A 22854-nucleotide genomic window follows, 5' to 3' on the forward strand; every position below is an offset into this window, starting at 1 on the left:
GATCACACACACACAGCCCTGGGAAAACAGGACTGCCTGTAGAACACCAGTGATTAATCCTCTCAAGAACCTCAACTCAACGGGGCAATCCATTACCGTCCTCTCTGCTGCATAGCTTCCATCAAAAATTAAATCCCTGTTGAACTTACTAAAAAGTATCATGCTCTCATTATTGGAACTGTAATTTCCTATTTCCTTTTTGTGACTTTAAAAAAATAATAATCTCCCACTCTCAACCCATAGAGTATCTTGATGCATGACATTATTATTCTCATCATTAGAAAGACTATTCTTCATTATAGATTGAAGAACAAGCCAGAAAAAGAAAAAGCATACTGGGAAGCATATAGGATTCATGCTACAAGCTCTGGAAAGCAAAGTATTACATGTCTGACCAGAAAACTGGTATTTTGGGGCCCTTCCCAGCCCAGACATCCAGCAAAAGCAACTCATTTGCTGTGCAGAGAGAAGCAGACACCTCAGTTCTCTTTGAAACACCCCCCTGTGATACATGGTCATCACAGGAGAGGGCAGATTAGCAACATGCACTGGCAAACTCAACCACTGTATCTGGAACTTTTCCCCCTCCCAGATCTGTACAGTCAGTGCCCCCACCCCTTGCTGTCTCCTGCTCCACACTCCAGAGACAGACTCCCTCAGGCAAAACTGCCCTCATTCTAGAACACATACACCACTGCTCTTGACTAAACAAGAAATACTGCCTTATAAATAAATCATACTATTTGTCACGACACACATGGGAAATACTTACAGCTCTGACTCGCAGAAGGTGTGATATGACAGACTGCAGTTCATCGCTATAGTGTTTTAGCTCAGTAAATCTCCTGGGAGGAGGAAACAGATAGTACATCATTAGCCATCATGAAAGCAAGCTTTCACAGCATGCACGACACAGCCACAATGCCACAGCCAGGGAGACGGAGCCTGGCCTGTGTTGGAGTGGAATTAGCTGAAGACTCCCAGAGAAGGGACTGCAAAGTTTAATTCCCCCAAAGCGAACAACCCAGGACTTGCATGACTCCTATTTTTTCATATGCAAATGTTGAAGGTTCAGATCAATTTAAGAGATAACATTTTGTGAAATAAAAGCAGTTAGCTGAAGTTATTGCATCACTCTTTTGCTGTTTGGTTGTTGTTTTTTTTTTTTAATGAGATTTATAAAAGCAAGGGTTAGTGAACAGGAGAGCTTCAAGTAAGTACAAAGCCAAAATCTTCTGAAGCATATTTCTTAATACAAGCATGTTCACATTTCTGACCTGGCAAAGATACTTTACTTTCAAGCTGCCATCTAGCCAATTTTGTGCATAGCTCTTTAGGAGTTCAAGGAAGCATTCACAATTCCCACAATTCCTCTAAGGCTAATCAATACAGTAACTGTAACATTATATACGAAATCCTATTGAGACTTGTACCTGCACAGGAGTCACGTATGGCTAAAAGCCATCAAACCACTACATCTTAACAAGGTACCAGACAGGTAACCCCTTGCAAGTGACCATGTGCACACTGCTGGCCTGTCACTTCTGAAGAAGAGGCATTTTATCAGCCAGCTCAATTAAGCCTTGGAGGCAGTTTAAGCTGATACCTTTAGCTCACGCTAATGACTTTGCCACAGCCTTGCTAATGACAGGTAACCAATTAAACCACAGCAACAGCCTCTTGTGTACATGTAAATCCTCCCTGCTACACACAAGTCTAACTCATAACCTACTTTGGTACACAAAAAAGTATTTATTTCATCCAGGGGGGAAGCCAGAAACAGTTTTACTTAAATTTCTAAACAATGATCTGAAAATAAACACAGAAGAATGCAACTAGAATTAAAGAATGGGAGTCTAAGATTAGCCTTCCAGGCTGATGTTGAAGAAGGAAAAAGAAACTTCATCCCTCCTCCCATCACAGGCACACAGTCAGGCTTTGTATTTCAGAACAGCTTGTACCCAAGAGGTCTTACTGAAATGAGTCGGGTCACTTGTTTTGGGTGACCAAGTATGAAATTCCAAGTTTTTCATTTAACACCTCTTCCTCCCCTGCCAGGAAGTCTTCCCCTAAAATATTCTCATCCTTACATTCAGGAAATAGAAGCTTTATTACAGTTTCTAAGATTTGCGATTTCCAAGAAGCATCTTTTATAAGATTATGACACACACAGGGTTAAATACATAAAAATATTTAAAAGCTAGCAGAGAAACTGTATGGGAAAAAGAAATGTAGTCATTGATCTGCACAGTGGGATTTAGAGAGCAATCTTTTCAGTTTACACTTTATAAAATATGCACCAGGGCTGCATGTCAGACAGCTGCAGACACGTACAGTGAAGATACTTGAAATAATTGAACTAAAAACAAAAGATTAAAAAGCATGCCTTCAGCTCAGGAAGACTCCCCTTTCCACTCCAGAAATTTATAATGAAAAGTTTTATTTATCCTGCGTTGTGGCAAGAAATCTTTTAGGAATGCTGTAACTCCCTCAAGGCAAGAGTCAGGAACCTAAGAGGACTTTCTGTATCCTGGAATCCAGCAGAAATACCTCTTCTCCCTTACAAATTCCTCTTCCATTAAAAAATAAAATAATTTTTAGAAATTACTACTTCTGAAGCAAGCTGTCTTCTTTTTACTGTCTCAGAAAAGCATAAACCAAAGTGCTGCTATTTTTCCCCACTCTTCTGTGAAGGTCGAAAATTTTAAAAACATAATTTTTTTGAAACACTTTTTAAAAGGTGTTGCAGATCAAAGATTTCTTTCTCAAGTATTTGCTTAAGTCCTACTCATTGTTCATGTAAAAAAATTTACATAATTATAATGTAATTTCCAAACTGAGTTCAGTGAGGCACACAAAGGGATGTTTACTTTCCAGTGCATCATAACAGCAGAAATGTGAAACAAGACAGTTTTGGCACTCAGTAACTGAGGCTTTTTTAAATAGCACTTTTCACTTGGTTTTACTGGTTTTACAATATTACCAACAGTCTCGATACTTAATGGAGCTATTAAATAGAAATTGGGACACAAATGAAGAACTGATCGATCACACTGGTGCAGGAGCACCAGCAGGTCTCTTAAAAATATCTTTTATGACACTGGAAAATAAGAAATTTTGATTTACAGTATACAGCATTTCAATATAAGTTATTTACTCTGTGCATTTTACTTGGCAGTAAGGGCAGTGAGGGCAATGCATCTCTCCTGTTTTGTGAAGGAAGACACTACAAGAACAGAACTGTTCACTAAAGAATAAGCCACTTGTCTGAGTAACCAGACAAAAATAAAGGAGAGCTACTTAAAAAAAATGTCTGCCTTAGGAAAAGATTTAGTGTTTTCTAAAGAAATCTTTCACATCAAAAAAAAGCTACTTTTTTGATTAAAGCCCAGAAAGAGAACAAAAGGATGGGCACCACAAGGCCAAATCAAAGAGGTCTGCAGTAGATACAAATTTACCTCTGAGTAACCAGAGCACCATATTTTTATCACCATTTAATTCCAACATTAAAAATATAAATTGCTTCCGACAGGAGAAGGTTTAGTCTCCAGTCTACACTTGACCTGGAGGAGCAGCCTTGTTCCAGCTGTGTGGAGCTCCTCACATTGCTAAGCTGAGGGGTGCAGCTCCACAGCACCGCAAGGCAATCCGGACTGGGAGCTGCACCTGAACCCCTCCTGCTCCAGTAACCTAAAAGCCTACACCCCACACAGCAGTCACACTTTTTGTTCAAGCAAGGTGAGCTTGCTGAACCACTTCACCACCCAGCCAAACAAGCACCAAAGGTAATTCAGAGGGGTAAGGCATCATATTCCAGGCAGTTCAAGCGTGAGTGTGCTGGGCAGAGCAAGGCACTATCCCTCCTGTTAAGAGCCACACGTTCTATCGTAAAAGGCTCTCCCTGAATTTATTAAAAACAAACAAATAAAAAAACCAAAACACAAAAACAAAAGTCCAATGAAACAAAAAAACTCAACTTCTGCTCATCAGTTATTTGTTAAACAACTTGTATCCCCCAAATCAATCTGGAAGCTCCTGTAGCTGGCAGAATACAACAAAAAACATGTGCCATCTCTCTCAAGCACTGTGAAGGCTCTACCGAGACACAGACAGCTGGGAACTGTTTTTGTTACAAGCCCCTTCTCATGTTTTCCTTGTATTAACTCTTTTCCTGCTTTTTAACAAGCCACTTCTCACAACAGCTTTGTTTTCTGAAACACTGTTACCTCAAAAGACAACAAGATATTCCTTAAACAATCTTGCCCACCTATGCCTACAGTCAGACTTCTGGGAAGGTTTCCCTGCTGTGAGAACAGGAAAAGCTAACTCCTATCATCCATAGAGGAAGATGACTGAGGATGAAGCATTCAAACAAGGGGCCAATTTCACCTGCAGGCACAGAGAGAATTTCTGTCTTCCGATCTCATCCATGAATGTTTCATTTTATATTAAACCCTGGCTAAAAGCTTCCTTGCTGCCACAGAAGGCTGTAAAAGCAAGCACAGTAAAAAATGAGAGACTGGACCAATTCACAGGTAAGTCTATAAAGAAGTTCAGAAAGGTATGTACCCTCTAAGATCCTTAACAGAGTACGCAGAGATTCTATGGAAGTACAAAGGGAAAAGACAACAGAAAGTAGTCAGGCATGTGGGCTCTCCCTAAATAGCATCTCCTATTGCCACTGCTGTACAGCAGATGAACCCAGAAGGGTACTTGGTAAGGGTCTCCTTGGCTTATGGATGGCAAACAGCAACATCTCTTGGTTCTACTGCTGCGCACTGATGTTTCTTACTATTGCAGAAGTAGAAGCTCTCATTTTACCCTTCTCACAGCACCCAGGGTGTGAGGAACCTCCCATTACATACCCTGACAATTCTGAGCAGTTTTTCCATCCAGCAGATTGCTCTAGTGTCTGTCCCAGAGCTTCCTAAACCGTAACGGAGCTGAACTGACCTCTGGACTTCCAAAAGCATCTGTGAAAATTGGCAGCTTGAAGGGAACTATGAACAGCAACACCGGGGTGTGTGCATCCTGAACTGTACACTAGCAGACTTTTGGAAAGACCTACCATCAATCTGCATTCTGTTCACACTTGGAAAGATTTCTTTGCAAACAATTATTAAGAGGTTCTTTTGCTGAGTCTGGGTTTGGGGTTTCTTTTGTTGCTTCCTTTTAGTCTAGCAAAAATGAAATACTCGTTTTGCATAAAGTGATGGAATTTTTCTAAATGTTTCCTGCTTCTAGAAGCAGGATTTATCAAACCTTTTCACAGTACCTCCTTACTGGGCTTCTGTTAAGATTTGAAGTGCAGAAAGATAATTTTTCTGTTCTGAATTTACACTGAAGAGAGAGAATATTCTGTCACCTGAAGTTATAGATGTAACTGAAAAAGGGAAAGGGAGGGAAGAAGTATGTGGAATCTTACTTGTCTGGGTTTTTCACTCTGAATGTTGCATTAAGAGCTTTTAATCTGGAATCTGCCTGAAAAAGGGGAAAAAAAGCTTTGTTAATTTAATGCAATTAAATTTCAGTGACAAAAAAATCTCAGCCTTTGGCAGCACCATTAGAAAAAAATCCTGCCTTCCTGGCATATTTAAATCTTCAAACATTGAACAAGTTGACACTAGCTGCCCTGCATGTCAGATATTTTTATTAAAAAGTCAAAAAACTAAGCTATTTTTATGAATATGATGTAAACAGTAACCACTAAAATTAAGCTGGTATAATCCAAATCCCACAAAAATAGTCCCTTCTTAAAATGCAGCACAAATCACGGAGTTAAGATACACAACCCTGCATTCTTTTTAGATGAAGCAATTAGGTAACATAAGACCATATGGACAAGCTATTTTATATTTTTCAAACCAAATAAAACCAGTGGTAGAGTGACCTCTATATGCTCCTTATTACTAGGAACAGTTCCCCAGTGAAATCAAAATCTTATATATGGTGTTCCCTTATTTTATGACTTGCTTTACAGAAAATATGTAATTTGTATATCAGAATAGAACCATTTTAATGCAATGTTCTTCTCTATAGTAGAGCATATATAAATCTCTACAGAATAAAGTTCAATACCTAATTAAAAAGGTAATTGGCTGCTTTAGTTTTTGAGATGTTGGTTTACCAATGACTGCAACAGCAGTATGGAACCTTGCTAAGGAGGTGGAGGGGGTTTTTTCCAGTGTAATTGAATATTAAATTGTGCAATGGGTATTTACTCTTAATAAGACACCAATACAGATGAGAGATCCCAGCCTCATCCACAGAGGTCCCACATCACTACAACTCTTCATTTCTATAATGCATTTTATACAAAGCTCGCTCAGGGCCCATCTACACTGCAGGAAAACTCCAAATCTGGGTAAATGGTTGGATTTTGCTTTTGATCAAAACATCCTTCTCTCCAGTAAAAGGAAAATAAACAAACACACCTTGTGAGGTGTATAGATTTCCTACAGTGTAGTCTTTAGCTAACAGGCTGTGCCACAGCTGCGAGCAGTGAGTTACTTCAGCAGTACTTGTTAGTGCTGGTATATGACACAGGAATATTTTGTGCACTGTTACAGCCAACTTAGGGCTTGAAGAGCTATTTTGAGTTTGACGGTGAAGGGAATAGAGTGTTTTCCCAAACCAAGAAGAGAGGCCTTCCTTTAGGGCCCTTGTAATAACCTCTACAGATGAGACAGGCACAGTTTGAGACTGTTTCACCTCCTGCTGCATTTAGGCTGAGCAGAAGATACCCCATAACTAATCTGGAGAAATGGAGGCTCAGGGGGCACCTTAATGCTCTCTACAACTACCTCAAAGGAGGTTGTAGTGAGGTGGACATTGGTCTCCTCTCCCACATAACAAGCAATAGGACAAGAGCAAATGGCCTCAAGTTGCAACAGGGGAAGTTTAGATTGGATACTAGAAAAAATTTGTTTACCAAAAGGGTTGTCAAGCACAGGATGAGGCTGCCCAGGGAAGTGATGGAGTTACCTCCAAGTTGTTTAAAAGGCATGTTGATGTGGCGCTCAGGGACATGGTTTAGTGGTGGACTTGGGAGAGTCAGATTAACTTTAGCTGTCCTTCCAATGACCAAACCATCAAAACAAAACATAATCCACAAACAAAAAGGTAAGTGAACAAAACCCTCAGGACTGACTGAAAGGGGGAGAAAACTGTTTCACTGTTACCACTGCGTATGACGCTTCTCTAAGAGTATCTTGCAAAGGGAAGACAAGGCAGCACGGGGAAGTATGTTCCAGACAGCACAAGGAACACAAAATCCTGCTGGAACTCCAAGTCTCAGCCTTCATGTTTATTCAGAGTGCTTCAGGTGCTTGTATGGTCTTGGATCTCCAACAAGTCAATACACAAGCCAGTTACATTTTGAGTTGATCACACACACCCATCTGTACTCCTCACACATCCTCTCACAGTACAAACATCACCTGGATACACTGACATTATCAGAGTCCGTCCCTCTACATAGCTATTTCAAAACCCACTGTATTTATGTTCAAACAGCAGTCACCAAAGCCACTGAGTTGGGACAGCATGCACATTCAACAGGTTTACACTTGGAAAGGATCACTTCCAAACCTACAGCTGCTGGGCAAGCTTTTTGTCTTTTGTCACAAAACACGTAGCACTCTGAAGAAAGAGTTCAGTAAAGCACTGTCAGGCAGGAAGCACAATCCTGCCAACACTCGACCATCTAAGTAGGGCTATTTCCTTCTTGCCAATCGCAGCACAGTAACTCCCACACACCACTTTTGAGCATTTGCACCAGAGTTGAGCTTCTAGAAAAACATCTGTCCAGTCTTAAAACTGATTTAAGACTAATACGCACAAGCATTTTAGAGATTAACTCCCCATCAAATGAAGTACAGTCAAGGAGTTTTCAGACAGTTAATTCCTACTATGATCCTATAATCATTTAAGTAAACTAAAGAGAGAGGGGAATTTTCTCTTTCCTAAAGGAAGGGTTAAAATCCCAAGTGACAAATCCCTTAAATATAAAATTAAGTGTTGGGGAGGGAGGGAGGAAAGGCATAATTTAATGATACAGTTGGCAGAATAAACAAAGTTTCCAACGTCAACACTGAGCTGTAACATACTACACTGCATTAATGCCCAATTTAAAGTTTAGTTGCCCTGGTTCAAACTCTTTCAGACAAAAGACACATCCTGCTTTAATGCAGAGGCAACAGCAACACATAAACCAGTGGTCTGATTACCGTCTAAGACATTTAGGGAATAGAGGTTTTTCCTCCAGTGTAGTGATAAATCTTGAGGGTTTATGCTTTAGATGTAGAATAAAGGAAAGATGCTCTTTAACAGGCTTTTGAAAAAGTTATTTTTCTTTCCTAAGGAAACCGGAACTGTAAAAGGGAAACACTACACAATCAAACCTAGAAGGAAAGCAGGACTTGCTCATCTGTCATTTAATCTACAGTGTGGTTTCAGGTAGGCAAACAGTCTCACCATTCTGCTATGAGTTTTTACACACCACTGTGTGAACTCCTGAACATACCCTGCCAGTACAAACCTTCTGAACTCCTATGGGTATAAGCTGAAATAAATATGTGCTGACTAGGAACACACAGCTCCAGAGCTTTACACTGTTTGCACTGTGAATACCAGCAATATTCAAAACCTACTGTGATGGAAGAGAATTATTGCCAACTTAAGTTATCAACAGTAAGTGTCAGTATCAAAACCCCTTGGACACTGAGGATAAGAGCACCAGGGATTTTCTTTAGCTCTCACTATTTAGAATAATTCTTCATAATCCACCTAGTTTTCAGTTGTGATTTCATGAGGGCAGATCACATTACAATGAAACAAAAAGCTCAGTATTTGTCCCCATACAGTAACTCTTCCAGACACAGCCCAGCAATCTATCAGCTTCTCAGATTCTTGACCTGTACAGACACACGACCTTTGATCATTTATTCCTGCAAGTCTTCCACCAGTTTACCCAGCCATGAACTCAATGATGTCAATGGGGATAGTATTACTCCAAGACAAATTCTATTAAACAGTTAAGGGGCACCAAATCCGTCTGTCTTAGTCCCTTTCAGCAACTTCTCCTAGTAAAGAAGTCCTACAATTCAGACCTCTTTGCTTACCTTTTCTTTTTTTTGACATCTTGCACCTCTTACCAGGCTAAATCTGACACCCACCTTTAAATTGATGCTAAACTAAAGTGACAACATAAAAAAGCAGTGCTATGGGCTTAAGTTCATTACTTTTAAAGCTTATAAGGATCATAATTCTACATTTCTAGCAGAATTACACAGGCACATAACAAGCCTGCTAGAGAACTTAACAACTGCAATCCTACCTATCACGTGCAAAGAACATCACTGTTTTTTGCAATTATAAGTATACATAAAGCAATGCCTTTAACTCATTCTCCCAGCAAACAGCCTTTCATAAATAGCCTAGAACATGTTTGCTGGAATATGTCTGTGTCACAGCAGGCATAAGACAATTACAGTAATTACCTTTAACTGAAATCCAGTCTCATTCACCATTTCTTTCCACCCACCTTCCTAAAATACAGGAAAAGAATGTTCAGTTAGAGTAATTTAAGAGTGCTGTAGCTTTTGCAAGTCCCTGTTTGAGAGCCTATATCAAAAGAGCTTCTCCTGTAAGCCTGCCTTCTGCCTCAGCTACCCTTCCCATGTCTTTCCAAGATTCTGGGTTAAGAATAACGAATCATTATGTTGTGCTTACATACTAATCTCCCCCCAAAATGCTCTTTTCTTCACTACTCAATTACCTCATTCTATCAAGTGGGGGCAGGAGCCACACACCTCTGTCTAAAGAAGTAGCTCAGCTCTTTAGAAAGAAGGGTTGCCTTTGAGATTATCAGCAGTTGCAAGGACCTTTGCAGCTCGAGGCAAAGTGCAGAGAACATACAGGTAACAACAGTTTATGTGCACATGCTGTCACCTGGCTCAGGTGTAGTGGTTGGTTTTCCACTGTTTTCAGCTCCTATACATTGGTTCACCTACATACTATACTGCGCTGTGGCAAACATAGCTGCTCAGTCCACCATTTGGGAATCTCTCATCAAAGCACAGAAAAAAGAAGAGCCATCCAGCATCTCCTAAAGTTGAAAGCTGCAGAATGCATTGCTTAAGCTGACAACTGGACCACAACTTTTGTGACAATGATCGTGATCCAAACCGCAAAGCTACAGAAACTATGAATATCCAGAGAGCGAACTGGAAGCCAGTACTGTCTCTGCAGCCAGCAGCACAGCATGCTTACTATTTCAGCTTTAGCCCTGTGGAAGCTTTCCCAACCAACATGCATTAAGTTCCCGATATGCTGTTTCAAAGTGTTAGAAATTCTCTCTTAGCAGCCTTAAAACTTGACTGGAAAAAAGTCATAAGGTACATTAGAAGCGCAACTGTACAACTGCAGTGGGCTGTTAAGAAACTTTTAGCTGGACAAGTCTTTTCCACCTCAAGCTTATTCACACTGTCTATCCTTCCTCCCGACATAGAACAAGCTATGGGTCAATAGAAGGGAAGAAGAGCAAAAGAACATTATCTTAAATAAATAATAATCAAATAATGTATTTAGAAATAACTCTACTATACCTGCGTTAAAAATGAATAAAAGATTTTGTCTTGGCAAAGAACAGGATGTGAAGCCACACGTAACAAGAAGTTTTCCAAACCAATTCTTCTTCTTTCCACAAAATCTGGATCCATGTTATCTGCTGATAGCTTATGCCAAACAAAGTCAGCCTGGTTAAACAGAAGAGTGTCAATAGTAAATAAATAACAAACAAAACAAAGCAAGCTGCAGCCTCAGCTTCCTTACCCTTTTTTCTGGCAAAGGTGGAACAACAATATGCGGGTAAGTAACGGACAAATAATTCCTCAACAACTCAAATTCACTGTAACGTCGCCACAGGGACTCCACTGGTGCACATTGTCCCTCGCTCTGGGACTCAACAGCTCTGAAAGATAAAGCAGCAAATTTGAGCATTAGTAAGCTATCACCCACTCCCTCAGACCAGCAGTACAGATAGAGCAAAGGCCCCAAGAATACTACTGATTACTGCATAACTTGCTCATAACCTAAAGGAATCTTAATTAATTTCACATCTACATACTTAATGTAAAAAATATTTGTAATTTCTGCCTGATAGCACTCAAATTTTTTAGGAACACAGGAAAAGTCAATGCATTTACACAACAAAAACGAACAGGTAGATCACAGTCAAGTAAAGAGTCACAGAGGTGACTTAGTTCACATCACTACAGAATTAGACATATTTCTCTTGGAACAATGTTAGGCTCCAAATCAGCACAGTTTCATAAGCAGCTGAAAGATACAGAGTATTATAAGAAGGAATTTGCTATTCAGTGGGAAAATCTTCACTTCAGAGGATAAAAATTGTCTTGCATGCAACAGCTAAAATACTTACAAACATAACTTCAAAAATATTAAGCAATTTGAAAGGATATTTTTAGAAAAACACAGCAAATTTCAAAGAACTTCCAATTTTTTGTTCAAAGTAGTATCTTTTTATATTTAAGGACCAAGGAAATAAACTAGCTAGAGTAAGCAGGTACAAAATTGATGCATCTGAAAAATTTGTTGAAAACTTAAAACCAACATGACCTACCAAGATATTGAAGGATTTTATGTTACCATAAAAGGAGAAATCATGAAATACTGTAGAACTGAAAAATAATATAAAAATTTGACAAGAAAAATCATTTTTCACACAATACATTTAAAGCAACAGAAATACTTTGCAATACCATAAAATAAGCATTGGGTCAGTAACACTTCTGAGCAGTTAGCATCAGCTGTCTCTTTCAGAGGCTGAACAACCCCATCTCTCTGAGCCTCTCCCTGCATGTCAGACACTCCAAGCCCATCATCATCCTTATGGCCCTTCACTGGACTTGCTTCAGTAAGTCCACATGCTCTTTGTGCTGAAGAGCTCAGAACGGGGCACAGTAAGTTATGGACTCATATGGTACTCAGCAGAATAGACTGCTATGTTATTTCTTCCAGCTGAAGTCAGGTTATACAGTTCTTGAATTCATAAGAACATTCTGAAGTTTTAAAAACATCTAAGTAGCACACAAATTATAGATTTTTTTTTAAGCCATTCTTAACCTCCTACAAGGTTGGATTTCTAATGACCTTGCTGAAAAACAAATCCCACTCTAAAACAGCCTTACATCTTGAGGTGGAAATAATGTAATACAGACTTATGCAAAAGATTTTTTTTTTTACTGAGTAAGGTAGAATGACTTTTGCATATCTACCCTTGCCTTGAGGAAAGGACATTTATTCTAGGTGACTGAATTTGTAGGGGGAAAAAACTTCAGAAGGAAGAAGAAAAAAAAGGATGTATTCATAGCATTCAACACAAACAGATGCAGATTAAAACTGCTTGAGAGTGACTCAAGAAGAAAAGGTGAGCACACTGCTGGCAGCCACTAAAACTGCACTGCCAACATCCCACAGAATTTTTCCCTATTAGAGTATTTCAATTCAATGAAGTTGCAACTGCAAATACAGAGTTTTGAAGAGGGTAAGCTCAGCTTAGTGCTGGACTGACAGGCTGTGCAGCATTCCTCCCCACACTAATGTTGCACAGTTTAAATACTGCAAGACCACTTCAGCTCAAAGCAGGTATCTAGTGATTGAACTATGGCTGAGTAAAAGGTAAATTGAATGGATAAGGAATTGAGCTACTATGCCTCGAAAGATTAATTGTTTAGTCGAAAGCTGAAGGCATACACCTTACATTCCTAGGGGAGAAACTCCCAGCAGGGTTTGGTAAACAATCTAGCCATTCAAGACACTCACACAGAAGTACTTCAGTATTACGGATCCTTTTAATCTCCAGCTTCAGCAGCTATCAACCAGCTGCACTGACTTACACCATGGGTTTCAACAGCACTACTTTCACATGGGTTATCATCAACCCTTAAGCAAGACTGACACAATCAATACATCCTAGGATTATGGGGACCCTGTCTAAGCACACAACTGCACAAGCAAACATGAATAGGGAGACAAGAAAAACACAGGTCAGGACTGCCCTGAGAATCCAGCCAACATCCCAGAAGGACCCATCTGTGCTGCAGACACAGATGCTGCTGTGACACCAGGAAGACACCAGAGACTCACCCAGAGCTCAGCAGATACATTGGACAGAATGAAGAAGACTGCAACCTCCTTTACCCAAATGCAGGAAGATGACAGAGATTCAGATTTCAGACCTGGTACAAGAAGTTCACCACAATATAATGGATGTTCCATTAGACAAGAATGAGAGGAAGAAAAAAACCCAAACTGCAGGATGTAGTTGGTCCACTGCTATTACATGTCTCTGTCACTCCTATGCATAACCATTTCCTGGTCACAGGAAATGCAACCCTGGGATTGGCACAGGAGTTGTGTTTAATCAGCTCTTCTTTCCTGTATCGATTTTTCTGTAATAGAAGAGTTCCATTATTCATTTTTTTCTAAAATGTAACTAAAGTTTAAGACTGAGTGCATCGCCTCATAACTAGAGGCAGGCTCAGTGTGTGCACACACTGGTGACATTTATGGCAGCCCTGCACACTTCAGACACACAGTAGAGCTACAGAGACTTAAGAACGTACCAACAAAGGTTGACTGCAAGAACAGTTCACTTTATGTTTTCAATATCATTCTTATTCTTCTTGTCAATATGAGCTCCTAAGGAAAAGTACTCCAAGCTGCAATTATTTTTCGTCTCCACATACTTTATTCTTTGGGCTTACACTGCCATAGACAACTTCAAATATAAAATTTTCTACTTCCCAAATATAAGATACTCAGGAAAGTTCATTTGTCTTTTTCATTTCAACAGAGAGTGTGCTTAATTGTTGTCTTCTGCTTCTAATCAAACCCATTCCCCACGCAGTGAAAGTCTGATCTTAAAAGTATCACTGTGTGAATAACCTGTAACATCAATGAGGTCAGCACAGAGAAGAATGAAAAGCAGTTTATCTCTCCAGGAAGTTTCTAGCCCAGACATTCCTACTCTGTTTTCAAGTGCACTGCTGCAGAAACCCAGCTTCACACAACATCATTAAAGAACCACCTCGAATTTTGTTAGGATGCATTTGTAAGTGGCTTCAATATATCACTCCCATATCAGATACAATTACAGTAATATACATTAGATAAAGTTAGGCAGCTTGTTGATCTGCCTTAACTCATCCTGCTCTGGCTTGCCATTCCTCCACACACCCAATTTTTGCCAAAGCAGCTTTATCATGTAAAAGTTGATCTGTATTTTTCTTAGAATTCCCAATTTTTGCAGTCAAAAGAATCACATTATCATTTAATAAGTTTCAACAGTTTTAACACCACAAATATGAGAAAAGAACTAAAGAATAGTGCTCTGCTGCAAACTAACAGTAGAAAAAGAAATGAAATCGAGAAAACTGTCTTTAGAAAGTGACTTCACAGATTCAAGTCTGTTTGGGGAACTACATATACTTGACTTCCATAGTATAGATTACAGGTTAGAAGCAAATGCACTTACATTTCACATTCCTATCCTATAAATATTGAAGGAAGGCAAATACACCGATAGGATCATCACATATTTTCACAGTGCAGCAGTCCATTTATCATTTGCAAGGGTTCAGGTCAACACACCATCAGTAACCTGTCACTGTAAGAGATCACAGCCTTCTGACAGGAAAACGTTCCAGTGTAAATTACGCTCTTAGTGCTCCATAACTGTTTGGCAGAGTTAATTATAAATTAGGAGAAGCAAAGACCATGTGGAGACTCAACTGTGCAAAAAACGTTTTCAAGTTTTGTATCAGCTTTGTATTTGTCAGAATTAACAAGAACACATCAGTTATTTAAAAAAAACCCAACATAGTAGTAACATCTCAAACCCACACACATACACAAGCATTAAGCAGAAAACTAAATATTAATCGACATTTTTAAAAGGTCATTTGGGAGTGTAACACTTCAGCAGGGAAGGACCACAGCTTTATAGAGAAGGCTAGTCCTAAGCCAGCACAAACCACTACCTTGTTACTTGAAGTTTTATGTCCATACAGGGCCTCAAGAACTCCAGGAGGAAGGAAGCAGACTGCCAGACCAGATCATGCCATTTACTGCATCTTCCCTGCCCACACTGAAGACATCAAGGAAGTTTATTAGATCTAAAGCCTACTGCCAATTTGTTCTGACAAAGCAGATGTGTGGACAACAGGCTAGGCTTCCCTCAGTCTAAGTTAATCAAGCTTTACAACCCTTATGAGGGACACAAAAGCTTCACACTATACCCTGATGAAAAAGATTAAATTACTAACAGAGAATCTTGAAGGTCAAACCTGCCTGTGTAGTTTGTTCTTTCTTAACTAGACAGCATCCAATACAACCTCCTCACCATAGTCTGTGTTAAGCAGCATGACACTATTTCTCTTCTCAGATCATACTTACATCCTTTATTCTAACATGCATTTATTCTGTCTTAGAAGTGCAAACGCTGCCTTTTACAGTTGCAGTTGTTGCTTTATCTTCATCAGGAGGGCGCCTATGTAGCACCAAACAAGGCAGCCATGTTTCTTTAATTAACTCATTTAAATAAATTTAAAATTACTTTGAAATTATTAACACTAGTTTCAGATTCCCACTTACACCCAGGCTTACAGTAAAGCCGCCAGATTCCGCTTTCCAGAGCACACAATGTTACAGAGTTGGGTAAAGGAAGGGAGCAGCAAAGTTCTTTGCAAAGCTGTGATGCAAAATCACTGCACAGCCCTCAGTTTGGAGCCTGCGCCCACAGCACGGCCTTTCAAACGAGGTAATAAGAGTTTGAAACTGCATGGATGGATTTGGGACAGGCAAGTAAGATTAGAGAATTTTTTTTTTTTTAATCACACCAAAAATGTCTCCACCTGGTTACATATGAGGCCATAAAATATCACCAATTACAAGAACATTTCTCCCCAGGAACCCCATTTCAGAAAGGAAGTAGAAATTCACAAAGGTACTCATTACACTCAATACCTTCACTACCATCTAATTTTTTAGACCACATTATGAACTCTCCCATTAAATGCAAGTATTGCAGACCAGTTTCAATTAAGATTATAATCACTTGTTGACATTCAGTCAAACTTCTCAATTTGTTTTGGTTCTAAAAACACAATATAATACTTGTACAGTCTTCAGGCAGGAAAACCATATGTTTCCCCTTTAAGTACAGTTTTAACAATGCAAGTTATTCATTCCATGAACCAACCTGCCTGAAAAAATTAAAAAGACAAAATTGAAACCTTCAGTTTTTACATTCATAACTGATGTTATCATAACCAATTCGAAGATTACATTACTCCCTGTCACGTTCATTTGCCTTAATTCAAAGTGCCAATGAGAAAACTTTAGTCCATCTAATTAACCTCTTCTCACTTCCTGTTTAAAACCAATTACCTCAAATGAGCCATTAAACAATTCTGAGTGCAATAAAAAGATGAACGGCTGCAAAATATTAAATCAGACGAGAAGGAAATACATGAGTTTATTTCCTTGTAAAAGCCCTCACCTCTTCAATGGTAGAAGCATTAATTTTGCTTCCAGCCTCTGACCTTCCAGTGTATGAGAAGTGACACTTCTATTCCCCTGCAGTGGGCAAGGTTCACTCTCTGTGCAGAGGAACACTATTTTAGAGGGATGGGCAACTTTTCTCACTAGCTACTTAGAAAGAGTCTCTCTATTCAGGCCTCTCAGACAGCTGATATCTAATAATTTCTCTTCTACCTGGCAAGCTGTATGACAAAGAAGCACTTCTCTTGCCACGGGATATTTCACGGCCAGCTGATTCTTTGGTTTTTTACACTTCACCCAGTTTGCTGTATTTAATCAAAATATACATTTATTAGGCAGATTAATTATTCATAGTATCAATCAAGTAAAAATCAACAGTAAGTTTTCAAAGCCTCTGTCTTCTTTCACCTCCCAGCTCTCCTCTGGTTAAAGCTCATGCTGAATTTAGACTTTCTTCCTAATACCTCCTTTGGAGGGAGCAGACAAGTCTTCCTGACTCTCAATGACCAAAATCTGCCTTTTGCTGTTTTATCAGAAGACAACATACTTCTGTGGGCCTTCATCCTGGGCCTCTCCCCAAGAAACACAAGAGTGGGCTTTTCACCTAGCCCAGCATGGAATGGGAGACTTTGGGAATGGTGTTCAAACAAAACATAACAAAGGAAAAACTCTCGAAATCCCATGGTGCAGCCCTACTACCACTGAACTGCAGCCTGGCTGGCTACTGATTTCCAAGTTCACTTCTCTCACAGAAACCTTCTTTAGAAGTTCTTACACTTTGGGTGGGCAATCCAAGGTCTTAACAGAGAAGCTGTTATCACTCTTGTCACAATTTAACTACTGGAAAACTTTCCAAATACTCAAAACAGAAATAACATTAGTAACTTCCCAGTCATATTGGGGTAGTATGACTGGGAAATATACTGAGCCACCTTGGCAATTTACTTCAAGAGGAAGTGAAGGCTAGTAGGGCTGGAAACCAGGGATCCTGCTATTAAGTAGTCAGATACCAGGCTGCACAAGGTTGTGCCACTTTTTCCTAAAGCCACATTTAAAACAAACAAAAGAATACGCTCTAGTCATCATATTATTTGATCACGAAGGCCAGACTAGAAGACTTAAAGTGAGCAGGATGGAAGCAAAGTGAACTACATGGGAAGTGTCCTACTACTACACAAGAAATTGTTTACTTTAAAGGAGAACAGCATTCCCCAAATGTCCTATAACTAAAAGTGCATCAAAACAGATCACTTATAGAGGTGCTGTGCATTCTGATTGACTTTCAGTTCTGTCATGAAAAATAACAGGTACAAGAGCAGGAGTCAGGGGTTTATACTATCTCGGTTCCTGTCGTTTCATGCAGACTCTGATATAAGACACAGCTGCCTAAAATTCTAACAAGCAAGTCTGAATTTAGATAAGGTCTTGGATATTTGTAATTTCCCTTATAGAAAGCAAGTCATAGGCTGAGCACTTATATCTCAAGAAGGAATATTTAGCTACACATCTTAATTATAAGAATTTGTACTTGCCTTAATGCCATTTCCCAAAAAGAGGGGGAAGTGTCCCCTGTTCTTACAGGGAGAATATCAAAACTAAGTTATTTTTAAATAACTGTATGGTTTAACAGAAGCTGTGAAACAAACTGACATCACGACTAATTGAATAGAAATAGTTCCCCACAAAAATCTAATTAGCTAATGCAGAAAGGTGTAAACCAAGAATATAGGGGATGCTTTCAAGAAGCACAACCCTTGGAATTTGCTGAGGCTCTGTGGTCTACGGGAATGGAGTTCATTTTGTTTCAAAGAAACCCATCTACATCAAGGTATAATATAACTTCAAAAAAAATCATAAAAGTCACATGAAAATGTGAGCATAGTAATAAGTCTTCATTTTGAAAAGAAAAAGTAAGCAACACCATAGCTTGCATTTTGAAAACATTTTCAGCACTGGTGAAACTTACATGTTAAAAGTTTAAGCACTTAGCTTCTGTTCTGTACCACATACACAGGGGTCATCATTGCATCCATCTTGTGTCTCTTATTCACCCAGATACAATTCCTCAATTAAAAGTGAAATTAAATCCTAGATAGCAGTAACGGTGGAACCCCAGTTCACATAAACGTAATGCAACTATTATTAAGTGGTCTTCCTTTTATATTACTATAAAAGTTTTATTCTTCAGCTACAGAATATCCTATTACCCACAGACAAATTGCTGTAAGCCCACCTACAGCTACAGGCTCAGCAGGAAGCACATTTAACAGCCACCATTTATATTTACGCAAGAAATTTTGCCTTCTCAGCAAAAGGAAAAGAGAACCCATTTTATTAGAGATGTGACAAACCCACATTTTCAATAGTTCTGTGACAAACATGTCTTGGTATTTGCTGACCACAGAATAAAATAAATCTAAATGAAAAAATGCACTCTGAGCAGCAAAATACAGTTTTGCCACTATAGAAGAACAACCAGGAAAGACCAGCAGGAGAGAGTGTAAAGTAACACAGGGATGTCTGGGAAAGGAGATGCAGTCAGCATGTTCTGGGGCTGCATAAAGCTACCCCCAGAATACACTTCACATCATAGTTAGACACCAATGATTCCAGTTTTCTTCTCTTTTCCTTCAGAAAGATTATTACAAGGAAAATAACACTTATTTTACATGAGAAGATGTGATCTTTAATATCAATACACTCTAAAAGTATTTTTTAAGCATCTGAGCAACTGCCAAAGAACTACAATATTTGAAAAATATAATATATGTCTATTTTGGATTTCATTTTGTAGGTTTAGCAAAAATACAGTAAAACATATCCCAGTAGGTTTGCAGTCAGTTTGACTGGCGTGTCCATTAGTTAAACAAGCTAAGAAGCCTTTTAAATTTGAACTCTTCAGAGCCTTTGCAAAATGCAACTGCTTTGTTTCAGAAGGTTTTATCTATATAGCAGATCATTCCCAAGGCAAGGCCCAAAGGTTAAAAGTGGTAATATAAAGAAGAGAGAAGCAAAACTCCCAATAAAGTCTAATTCTGAAATTCTTGATTCAGCTGAGTAACATGATCCTGCATAATAGGAGTCATCTGTGACTGTTTGAGAAGGATAAGTTAGAAAATATTTTAAAGCTTTTTTCACTACTCAATACTTGACATTTTAAGTTGTCTTTGTGGTACTGAGCATGTTTATCGAAGTAGTATTATTAATCTTGTTAATACAAGAAGATTGAAAGCAGTAAGTCCTCCAGTGAAAGTTCAAGGTAGTATGAAGAAAGGAAACAGTTAATTAGCCCTGACCCTTAGAGCATCTACAGGGAGGCAAAGATCAAGCAAAACACTCAAAATATTAGCGGAACAGTAAATTTTCACCACATGACATAAGTCATGAGACTTCTTTATTTTCTTGTGATCTCCAGCAAGCTTAACCATTATGTTAGACCTCTCTCACATACAACCTCATAAATATGTGTATAAAGTTGCCCAAACTATGTCTAAGAAATAACCAAGCAGTTGTTGACACCATATTAAAGCAACAACTTTCAAGCATGCATTTTCCCACCTAGCTCCAAATCAAGAATTACAGTACAGTTACACAACACCAGCACTAGTACTAAACTGGAGATCAGCTGCCAAGTTTTCACAGGAAAAGATCCTCCACAGTGGGTTGATAAGCACATGACAAAGCACAAACCAGCTAAATCCTCTCATCAACTGTACCTGAATATTTTTAGGGGTGGAAGGAGGGAAAATCTGTTAAGAATGGTACATCCATGCGCTCTGAGAGCAAGCTCTCATCACCCACCTAGTCTCAATGAGGTAAGCAGTGTATGTTTCTTGTATGTTCATGGCATTCCTCCCAGTCCGCTTTTCAGCTTCTGAAACAGTGATTTCCATTTTCTTTGCCAAACAGTCTTCCATCTTTTTAGAAGAGGAAAATAAAGATTCATGCAACATTAACCACACAAGGCAAAGGCTACTAACCCTGCCTCCCCTTCTCCCACACCACATTTGTTCAAATAAGACAGGTCTCTGTGGGATAAAGGCTTTGACAGGACTTCATTTTATACCTATGTTCTCTATCACATTTGCAAGTGAAAACAGAAAACCTGCTTTGAGGAGAAAAGAGCAAAGTTAACAAACTGACAACTTCAGATACCAAAAATCACCCTGAGCCAGGAAAATACAGAAAGGAAAAGTATTTTTCTTTACAGGTGACAAAGTAACCTTTTTAAAAGCAAGCAAACAAACAAACAAACCCCAGTACTTTCTATCCAAACACTTCCCAGCTACCGGTGAATTCCTCCTCAGGACACCTGGGACGTGTAACCACCTCTCTCCTCTTTCACAGGAAACACAACACATCCGCACCGAAATGTTTTTCTTTTAATCTCTCAGAGGAGAACGGTTATCTTTTACACATTTGCAACCAGGAACCAGTCAGGACCACACACCCACCCAGGAAAGGCAGAGCTGCAGTGAGCAGGAAGGGGGGATTCATTTGTGAAATTAAGGGGGAGGGGGAAACAAAAAGGGTAGTTGATAATAATCAATAATAATCTGACACTAGGGACGAGGACAGAGGGTGCACAAAGCTCTCTGACAGAGGCCAGACCGAGTCTGGAAGCAAAGCCGCGCAGCTCAGAGGGTCGGGCTGCACAGCTCTGCCGGGCAGGGCCCGGCCCCGGGCAGCTGGACGAAGGGCTCGTCCCACCTGTAGCCCCTTCCCGCGGCGGCGGGCAGCGCAGGGCACCGCCCGGCCCGGCCTCCCCCCGCCCCTCCGCCCCCCCGCCCGGCCCGGGCAGCGCGCTCAGGAAAGGCCGGTGCTCGCCCCGGCCGAGCAGGCCCCGGTCCCGGGGCGGGGGACACCGCCCCTCCGCCGCCGCCCCCCTCACCCTCACCGCGGCCGCGGGCTGCTCCGGGGGCAGCAGGGCGCCGTCCTCTTCCTCGTCCTCGTCCTCCTCCTCGTCCTCCTCCTCCTCCTCGGGGCGGCTGCCGCTCGGCTCGGGCTCGGCGCTCTCCATGGGGCTCGGGGGCTCGGCCGCCGCGCTGCGCGCAGGCGCTGATCCCGGCTCCGGGCAAACCCATGGCCGGCCCTAGAGCCGGGCCGGGCCGGGGTGTGTCCGCGGGGCCGCCCCGGGTCCCGCCGCCGGCCGTGCCCACCGACGCGCTCGATCCCGGGGCGCTGCCGGCGTCCGGCCCGCCCTGGTGCCCGCAAGGGGCTCGATAGTGCCCCTCTGCACCGACACCCCCCGTTGTGACCGTGCTCCGCAGCCGTGAGCCTCCCGTCCGGCACGGGGACAGAGCTTCCCCTGACCGCCCACCCTCGGCCTTACAGCTGCCAATGTTTATTTCTAAGATTTGTTTGTAGTGTTGTTCCTCTCTCTAGTTCTCAGGTCATCCCAGAGTTTCTCACGCCTTTCTTGCTTGGATTTTTTGACAGCCTGTGTTGTTCTAGCAAATAGCACACCTTAAACAAACAAACAAAAAATATGTGCCATATTAGTAGGAAATATTTCAGATATTTTTCTGTCTTTCGTCTGTAGCAGGAGTTGTCACTTTTCTTTACACAGTCTCTTTCAGCCGCCAATAACTTTCCCACCGGATGTTCGTTAGCATTAGGCAGCTCGGGTTATTTTTTAAAGCCCACCAGCCCGTTATTTCCCCACTCTCAATCCTTTGCTAGTAGAGAAGGACTCAGTCGTGCTGTATTCCTTACCCTATTGGCTGCCCAGCCTTTTCCATCAGCTCCCTCCCGGCGCTGGCATGACACCCAGAAGGGCATTCTGCTCACCATCTCTGCTGGCCAACACCTAAGCATGTCCCATCCCACCACGCTTCCCCAGGAAGGACCTGAGTGGTTAAAATCTGCCGAGTTCAGCTCTGGGGAAGCCTCTGTCATTTATTAAAAGCCCCAGCCATCTTGTCTCTTCTCATCAAGCAGGAACAAACCTTCCTGTGCATTTCTTTTATTCCTAGCCTGTCTTTTTGGAGAGATATACAGCAAGTCCGCCCAGCAGACTTGCAGACTCCTGCAGAACATCAGTTAATGTATCACACGCTATACATAAATATACCTTCATTATTGCAGCCATGATCCCATGGTACCTACACAGTCCTTGTGGGGCTGGCAAACTGGATGAGAAGAGATTGTTCCTATATATTCCTCGTAATCCAAACACCATTTTGGACACTCGGGAACATATCACATCATTCCCTTGAGAGTTCCCATTTTTGCACCAAATTCATGTCCTTTGATTCAGCACTACAT

At 40.7% G+C, this 22854-nt stretch overlaps 1 protein-coding gene across 3 annotated transcripts in view; it reads right to left on the minus strand.

Annotated features, from left to right (window-relative positions):
• Positions 1–21709, minus strand: part of SNX4 (sorting nexin 4) — a 33926-nt gene extending 12217 nt beyond the window's left edge. Inside the window, exons 1-7 of one of the 3 annotated variants that reach the window (XM_039381962.1) lie at positions 21479–21709; positions 20389–20504; positions 10834–10972; positions 10608–10736; positions 9501–9548; positions 5426–5481; positions 773–845 (exon numbers count right to left, since the gene is read on the minus strand). In XM_039381962.1, the coding sequence (XP_039237896.1) occupies positions 773–845; positions 5426–5481; positions 9501–9548; positions 10608–10736; positions 10834–10972; positions 20389–20504; positions 21479–21607 (690 nt within the window). In that variant the 5' untranslated portion in view covers positions 21608–21709. Of the gene's footprint in view, positions 1–772; positions 846–5425; positions 5482–9500; positions 9549–10607; positions 10758–10833; positions 10973–20388; positions 20505–21478 lie in introns of all 3 variants that reach the window. The other 2 variants (XM_039381948.1, XM_027723602.2) reach the window with 2 other exon arrangements.
• Positions 21710–22854: the final 1145 nt, after the last annotated feature.

This window comes from Pipra filicauda, unplaced genomic scaffold, assembly GCF_003945595.2.
Source record: "Pipra filicauda isolate LSUMZ 115617 unplaced genomic scaffold, ASM394559v2 scaffold10_size6260569_pilon, whole genome shotgun sequence".
NCBI lineage: Eukaryota > Metazoa > Chordata > Aves > Passeriformes > Pipridae > Pipra > Pipra filicauda.